The sequence below is a fragment of the Neophocaena asiaeorientalis genome, unplaced genomic scaffold (genome assembly GCF_003031525.2).
Source record: "Neophocaena asiaeorientalis asiaeorientalis breed wild unplaced genomic scaffold, Neophocaena_asiaeorientalis_V1.1 scaffold19, whole genome shotgun sequence".
Classification (NCBI taxonomy): domain Eukaryota; kingdom Metazoa; phylum Chordata; class Mammalia; order Artiodactyla; family Phocoenidae; genus Neophocaena; species Neophocaena asiaeorientalis.
In genome coordinates, this window is record NW_020173388.1 from 5780362 (window position 1) to 5789322 (window position 8961).

Sequence of the window (8961 nt, forward strand, 5' to 3'; positions counted from 1 at the left end):
GTCCTGTTTGCACCTGCAGCTGTGTCAGTCTCATCCTAACACCTGGCACCATGAATTATCCTCCCCTTTTTTCCTCCTAAGCAAGAAACATTTCATGCTGCATAGTATATATTGCAAAAATCAAGTGGTCTTAAATATAAATTTCTTAGTTGATTCCTTTAACAGTAGTATTGAATAGTTTGAGTTTCAAGTAAAACCAGTTTTGTTTGAAAACCAACAAAAATGATTGGTTTAAATGCAGTTTTGCCTCTGTTGGAAAATCTTTATCTGTGGAATAATAAACTAGCTTTTAAATTTGGACATTATGTTTAAGTATGAGGTAAAAATTAGTTTGATTTGTTAGCAAATTGATTTTTTTAACCTTTAATTATTTCCTTTTAAAATTTACTATAAAGGCCCTTTTCGTTAACTAATGTGTAAATAACCTTTGTTTTAAAATATATATATAAAGGTGTTCTTGTTTTACTACTTAAGTATTACAATATTTTTGAAAGAAATGGGGATTTAAATTTGTGTCATTTGGTAGATAACATTAGCTGTTTAGACTTTGATAGTTTTAATCAGAGGCTAGTAAGTTCGAAACAGTTAAAAAATACAATGTCAAAAAACAAAACCATATCTTTATCAAAACAAAGTACTATTTCTGTTCAGGCTACAAGTTAGTGCTTGAATATTGATAGCGTTATAGACCACCCTATACTCAGTCACTGTCTTATACCTCTTTCCTTTTCACACAAAAAGCAGCTGCAAAACAAAGTTTTTCTAAGACCAGTCAAGAGTAAACTTTTTTCTCATTTGTCTTCCAGACACGAAGATCGATTGAGAAGTTATTAGAATGGGAAAACAATAGGTTATACCACAAGGTGAGTACCACAGGGAGCAGCTTCGTCCCGTTGGGGTCTGAATTGCACAGTATGGAAACAGATGCTTTTGTTGAACTAAAAATATGAAAGGTGGACAAATGGGTTAGTCTGTGTGCTGCAATAAAATAGAGCTCATTTTTCTTCTTTTACTCTCCTTCTTGTCTAGCTGTGCTTGCACTGGAGACTGAGCAAAAGGAAATGTGAAACGAATAACATGATGGAATATGTAAGTTAAAGGGCTGTTTTGTGAGTTTCTCTATTAAATGATCATTTATTTTGCTTCTGATCTTATTCTTTCCATGATTATTAATCAGCAAAGGTGTCAGGAGCTTAATCTCCTGAGTGCAAGGATTTTCTACGGTTCACAGATGCATGGTTTCATGTGCAAGACTGATTTATAAAGTTATGAATGACTTGAAAACAAGGCTTCACTGTGTTCTGAAAAATAATAAATTAATTGCCAAGATAAAATAGGCTGAACATGTGTTGATGGAGTGTGAAATTTTAGATGCTGTATAAAGAATAACCACAACTTTGGTTACGCAGCAAGTCAGATATGGCTTTTTTATATAATGCTAATCAGATTTCCAAGTATGGAAGAAAACCTTTCAGTCAAGCCGCTGGAGCTTAAGAAACCTTTAGCCTTTATAGATTTTAACTGCCCATACCTCAGTGGCCTTTAAAGAGTCTTTTAAAGTGTTATTGGAATATTATTTTGTAAAAATTATCTTAAAAGTAAACAGGAGATGAGATGTTGCTCATCCTGTGTTTATTCTTTAAACGATGTCTAATGGGCATGTATATACAATGAATTTTAGAGCTTAGAATGGGATTTAATTTACTGACTGCTTGATTTACTTGAACAGTTTTTCTCCTTTTGAAAAGTTCAGAATACTATAGAAAATTATGAATCTTTATTCTCCCTCGAGCTTGGGTGTTTTATTTAAAATATGGAAAGGTAATATACAAAAATAAAAAGACCTGAGGAAGAGTTAACTATCTTACACATCATTTCTGACAAATTTTGTCTATTCTTTGAAACAGTATAGACATCATAGATTTGTGTGTGTGTGTGTGTGTGTGTATGTGTGTATAAAAGATGGATGAAAACAGTGCTTAGATACTGGAAATAGTTGGAAATTATCATAAAATTTTTTTCTCTGTAGCATTTTCTCTTTCATTAGCACACAATCAAATCCCATTTCTAGCCTTGAACATAAAAGATATCTTTAAAATGTCTCTTCTTTCATAGAATATCTCTATTCAGTGAACCAAATAATGTAGATTTTATCATTATCTATTATATTAAGCATGTTAATTTATGATGATAAAAAGGCACTGGATACTTCTTTATAATAATAAAAGCACATTCAAATAACTTGTTTTGAGATTGACCTATGAATATGCTAGTCTTATATTTTCATCATAGATGGTGAGAGAGTTTATGTATTTTGCGAGGAAGGATGGATATGTAAGAGATTTAAAGGATTTTGTGAAAAGAATATTTGCTATATTTATAAACCCAAACACTAAGCTTAAAATGGAGCTTTTTATTTATTTATTTTGCACATTTCTAAATTTACTTTGGAAAGCAAAACATAAAAGTTATTCCCAATACGGTTATTTCCAGATAGAACTATAAGAATGTCATTCATTCATAAAATATGCGTATTATATTCATGTTTATGATCTATTATTAATTAAAACAAAATAATTTAACCTTCCAAAACATTCTGAACTTATGTGCTGTGTTTGTAAAATAGTTCCCTTTAATTATCATAAATTTTTAGATAAACACTCTACTAAGAAGAGTAGTTTAAAAAAAATTGCTTAAAAAATGTATTTTTCTAAGTTTTCTTGGAGAGAGAGAGTGTGTGTGTATATGTGTATGTATATGTATATGTCTGTGATAGTTGAATGGGGGAAAAACATAATTTAAAAAACCCCCTAAAAATAGTTTTGAAAAGTTAAGATAGTGAATAATCTACCATATATATCTATTTGACCTCAGATTTTATTTAACTTACAGAAATTTCATTTGCTAGTTAAAGGGAAGTAATTCTCCTCGATTATATTTTGAATATTGGAGTAAATCTATGAAAAATACCAACTTTTTTTTATTGAGATATGGCAGAGCAGTATGATCTAGAAGAAATGAGACGAGTGGTTAATTTTTATGTGTGGCTTCTGAAGGGAAAAGTTTGTAAGATATATTCTTTAAAAACTAGTAATAATTCAAGTATAGTCAAAAATAGCTTTTATTATTCATTATGTAGTATATACTGTAAAATGTAATTTAATCATCAAATTTTAGAGCTACAAAGAATCTTGTCATCTCTCCAATCCCTTTATTTTATAGATGAGGAAACTGAGAAACAGAGGAATCTAGCTCAAATAAAGAAGCTGGATAGGAAGCTAATAAACATTTTGTAGGCAAATAACAGGTCAGGAGAGTGGCCCAGGGGGCACCAAAGGATAAGTCAACTAGGAGAGGAATGTTTTGGAGCCACATATAGAAATACCTTCTTTATTGAGACAGATCAAAAGCCAGAACTGAAGAGTGAAAATGAAGGTTTCTGGCCCAGATGGCTAAATGTAGAAGAGTATCCAAACCTGGAGGTCATATCAAGACACAGTTTCTGAAAAAGAGTGAGGAGTTCATCATTTAGCATCTATTCCATAAAGAGTTGGAACAAGAGGAAGAATTGATTGTAATTTAAGACAGTTCCAAGTTTAGAATAAAAATCAGCTCTGGTCAACTTGTGTCTTTCTGTGTTACTGTGTTTTGTACTTGTTGATTTTCCTTTAGTTTTCTTGTAAAAAGTCTTTTGGAACAAATTTTAACCTTTAATTTTGCTAACCTAAAAAGAAAAGACTGTTTTTAAAAAAATTAAGAGAAAGACGACCAACTCTTTTTCTAGAGATCACATATCCTGGTACAATAAAATGAGAACAACTCTAGGTAAAAGGGAGGAGGCCTGAGGAAGTGAATGTTGGGTCAGCTACAGCCACCATAGGGCAGTAGAAAGGGCAAAGCTTTGGAGTTAAGACAGTCCTTTGTTCAAATACTGACTCCACAATCCATGGTGTTACACTTCTCGGATCATCAGTTTTCTCATCTATAAAAAGAGTATGACAATACTTGCTTCGCAGAAAATTGTTGGGATTAAATAGATCCATATAGTGTGAAACATTTGGTATGTAGTTAGTTCTCAGTAAATGGTAGCTTCCTTTTCTCATTCATTCATGCATGCACTCTCCTTCTGTCTGTCAGAGGCACTATCAAAATCATTTTAAGTGATGGAATATAACTGAAGTTTTTTTAAGATAAAATTTTTAAAAAATCTTTTTAAAACTTTTTTTTCTCCTTCTACAGGTCATCCTCATAGAATTTTTACCAAAGACACCGATTTTTCGACCAGATTAGCATTTACTTTATTTATAGAGACTTTCCAAGTATGTTGTCTTTCCAATGGTGCCTTGCTTGGTGCTCTCCTGGTGGTGACATAACATTGGTTCTACAGAATCGTGTGGTGTTTTTTTCCGTTTTTGTTTTTTTAAATAACCGCATGTTCTAAGTGTGCATTTTTGTCAGACTTTGCAACAGTTATTTCATACAGATGTTTAATACTTAAGTTATTGTGCTCTTTTATGTTATGTATTCTGATTTTCAAGGATTACTTTTTTGTATTATCAAAAAAATACATTTGAACTTAGCATAAAAAGTGGCCAGCCTTTTTTATTTTACCACCAAGGTACACACAGTCCTTTATTTATTAATTCCTTAATATAGAAAAAGACCTTTGTAAGGCTCTACTTATCTGTTCTAGCAAGCACCCTCTTTGTATTATTTTTCTTGCTTTTTAAATTTATTGTCATTATTTTAAAATAGTAAATTTTCTTTCATAGCTTTTTGAACCCTAACATATTTTCTCATACAATTCCTAATGCTCTGTTTACAGCAGAAATATCTGTAACATTATGAAGACGTATCAAAAAGTTTTGAAGGTATTTCTGTCTTCAAAAGTAGTAAGGCAGGATTAAATTATTTTCATTAGAATAGACAAATCCCTGAATGGTATGCATGCATCTAATGGTTACTAGAGCTCAGGATCACAAAATATAGTAGCATTACAATCTGTATATTTTTGATCAAGATGATATTAATAATGGCCTTATTTGGGTTATTTTTTATTGTTTATCAAATCTTGTATACAAAAGTATAGAAATACTCCTTTAAAAAATTTCTAAGGAAAATATTTGTCCCAGTCTAACACAATTGTAGAATGGATATGTGTTTCTGAAAAGTTTTTGAAAGAAAGCAAAAGTTGTAGAATTAAAGTAAGCTGGTGTTTAATACCCCATTAATATTTAAAACAGATTATTACTAAGAAACGAAGGGCATATTTAGTACCGTTTTAGTCCACTAGTTTGCTTTCAGTCCAGTTATGTATACTTTTTTGATTGGGAGTGTGACATACAAGTTTGAGTCAGATCAGTTTGTTTCTTTCAAATATGTACAGACATACATTTTTTTCACCTTTTGGTTGTACATATCTCCATGCATTTTAAAACTTTCTAAATTTCTAAATGGCCTATGTATAAATTTTTGTTTTTATAAACCTGAAATTATACAAATTTTGTGTGTGTCAAGAACTTGTTCCGTACAACTGTGGTATCGAGCAATAATGTGAATAACTTTTGAAATTATATAAACTATGCTTAATTTGTATTAAGAATTGGTACCACTATATAATACTTTTTTTCCTTGTATTAAATCTTTTAAATACCAGTTTCATTAATTTATATACCTGTATTTTTAAAAAGTATTTATTTATATTTCTCCAAAGTACTACTATTCTATGTAAATTTGGATAGTTGAATGCCAGTATCTTATATCCTATATTGGATATTAGGAACTGTCTTAAAAACTAGGATTTTTTTTTTTTTTTTTTTTTTGGTCTGAGATTTATTTGTTTCCTTTGCCTCCCAAAACACCAACTTGAATTTATATAACACTTTTCCTATGAAAAGCTCAAAGTACAAGGATTCATACACTTCTCACTTTATTTACCTTGTGTCTTGGGTGTGTCCTATCACCTTAAAGTAGTGCAGATTAAAAGGTAATGCTGTTCGGAAGCTCTAGTATTCCTCTGTGGTTTCCCTGTGACAGATTATTGTATGGAGAATGCTAATTCTGCCTCAGGATTCCGAAAGAGCAGAAAAATATGATGACTGTGTAGACTATGCAGCACAGTTTTCCAAATCTAAAATTTTGTAAAGCACCATATTAATCAGCTTTATAGGAAGAACTATACCTATTTAGGCATAATTTTTTCTCCTATTATTCTTCTATAAATTGTAATTTTGACATTATTATATTCCCATAAGAATATTGTTAACAGTAAGATAGTTTTCATACTTGATAATGTTAAGTGTAGGATTTTTTTAAACTTTCCTAATTTTATTGAGAAGTATCAACATGTCGGTTGCTTAAGGATTCCCTAGAAATGGGCACTCATGCTTCTAATGAATATATAGAAAAGAGCTGTCAGTGCTTAGTATGTGGCATTACCATAAGCCAGTGACGCTTTGAGGAGTTAGATTTTCACGCTTGGGTTTTCCTTAGTACCCCCCAGTGTAAGCCCTCTGGTTTACCTTTTCTTGAATCGTGATTTAAGTGCCCATGTTACTGGAAATTAGGAATGTCAGAGATGCCTGTGTTATATGAACATTAGTCCAAAGAAAGTGTTTTAAATGATGATCTTTAGTGTCTGTTTTCTGACTTAAAGTTTGTGAGACATGAACCATAGTACTTGTAAAACTGGCCAAGGAAAGGTATTAGCAGAAAATCTAATGTTTAGATTTTACTTATGATCTTTGTTCATATATTACTGGCATTTTACAATTAGTCCAGTGTCCCTTTGTAGAAACATTCCTTTATCCAATAATGTACTTTGCAAACTTTATTATATTTTAGTACATGACTTTTATATACCTAAGTTAAAATATATAGTCCAAAACCGAATGACTACAGTAAAACTGAAGTGACACATTTAGCTTTTAAGGTATATATGCCCCTCTCTCACAACTTCACCTATATCAAATGGTCATCAGATGATTTTTTAAGACTTTTTAATGACTAGGTTTCATCCATTTAAAATATAAACATGTAATTTTGGCCTGAAATCAACAAGTGTTCAAGCTTGAATACTAGTAAACAATGATATCCTTTTCTTACTAGAGAAACTAGTTTTGTAACAACTTTCTCCATGGTTGTATTTTCAGTGTTGTATGTAGAGAGCTTCTGATTGCTTCTTTATGTTAATAGACACAGGCTAACGGTATATAAAATCTTGACAGCATTCCATATCAATCTTGGTTATAAAAAATGATATTAAATAGTAACATGTACAGTTGGATTCATAGTTGCATGAGTTCAGACTACACTGGTTTAATATTTTGTATATAGACTGTTTCAAGTTTTATGGTATTTGCTTCACAGTTATAACCATTAGCTGCTTGCCTGATGTTTCACTGTAAATATTTGCTTTGGCTCAGCTCTTGGTCAGTAGTACTAAATCATAAGTACCTTGTGTTTGAAACTGTCTTTGACTGAATTCCAGCATCTAGTTCTGGACTCTCTTTCCTTCTCCTATCCCACTGAAGTACTGTGGGTCCTTTTGCTGCCCTCCTGATGTCCAGAGTCTTCACCCAGGCATGGACATAGTTCAGAATTGCCTTTCTATCTTCCTTCCCCAAAGCTCCCAGTAAGATTGTTAATTTTTTGGCACTCTTAGCTAGGTGTTTAGAAAGCCAGTTAAAGTGAGTCAGTCACATTAAGTGATGAATGGCTGACACACTGAATTCTGCTAAAGTGGTACTTGCATTTTTAAAAGGGAATTTTTTAACTTAAGTTTCCAATTGGTGCAGTGGTACAATTGGTGTTTTGCTTTTCAATAGACCCTATCAATCTGGACTTTCCAGGAAGGGAGTAATAGAATGGTTGCATATGGGGCTTCTCAAACCACTATTTCTGAAGAAAGCTGATTTATGTTAGTATTAAGGTGGAAAGAATAGGCTCCAGACCAATCCCAAACCAAACTATTGGTTATCCCATAATAATTTGTGTTTAAATAAATACCCTTTTTAAAATAAATAAAACAACTCTTAATTTTCCATGGATATAATAGCCAACTTTATGTTGTTTTTAGGATCATACCTTTTATATAAGTTGAGATTTGAAGGAGATTTGTCTTTAAATCTTGAGTTACCTTGTCTGTACTTTTACAAAGATTTTTAGATAGTAATTTAGGAGAAACTTAAATATTGTTTACATTATTAGTCATAATTTTGGGTACTTGTTTCTGTTCTAGGGAGCAATAGCCCCCCTACCCCTGCCACCTCCCCATGGTAAATTGAAACAACAGAGGTTGTTTGTAGCCTTAATAGACAGTAATGAAAACGGAAATTCAGATTGCTGATCCTGATTTTGAATTGATTTCTGATATTCTGCAAGATCATCAAGTTACTTGGCATCTTTGCTTTTCATTTCCACAAAAGGAGGATACTATGACTACCTCATATTTTTTAATCATTTATTTTGCTGTTATTAAGTCCTATATAGAAGTTAAGTAGCTAGATGTTTAATAGTAATGGCTGAGTAGCTTTTCTGACTTATTTACAATATCGGCAGAAACTTGAGTTATTATCAAATTTTGCTTTTAAAATGAAAGAGAGTGAGTACTTCCTATATATACTTATAGTAATGCTTTGCTTTTTTAAAAAGTCAGGTAAACATTAAGTATAATATTTGAGAAAAGTTTCTAATAAGACCTTTTAAAATATAGTTACACCTCCAATATTAAAATAAAATTACGCCTTTCTTTTGGTTTGTTTTTTAACATTTACTTCATAAACACGGTGCTCTGAATTTGAGAATTGACTTTTTTCTCCTCATGAAAAATAGACAGTATATTGCTTTCTTAGCTCTTTATCTCAGAAATAGTTCAGTGAACTAACTATACCAGGTAATACTTAATTTTGGCAGATAAGCTATCTATTCCTTTTTTTTTTTTTTTTTTTTTTTTTTAAAAAC

General features: G+C 31.4%; 1 protein-coding gene across 2 annotated transcripts in view; it reads left to right on the top strand.

Moving 5' to 3' along the window:
• CHIC2 (cysteine rich hydrophobic domain 2) overlaps window positions 1-8961 on the top strand; it is a 91228-nt gene that overhangs the window by 41676 nt on the left and 40591 nt on the right. The window contains exons 4-6 of one of the 2 annotated variants that reach the window (XM_024746655.1): window positions 807-863; window positions 1030-1089; window positions 4240-5655. In XM_024746655.1, the coding sequence (XP_024602423.1) occupies window positions 807-863; window positions 1030-1089; window positions 4240-4290 (168 nt within the window). In that variant the 3' untranslated portion in view covers window positions 4291-5655. Of the gene's footprint in view, window positions 1-806; window positions 864-1029; window positions 1090-4239; window positions 5656-8961 lie in introns of those variants that run through there. The other variant, XM_024746656.1, reaches the window with a different exon arrangement.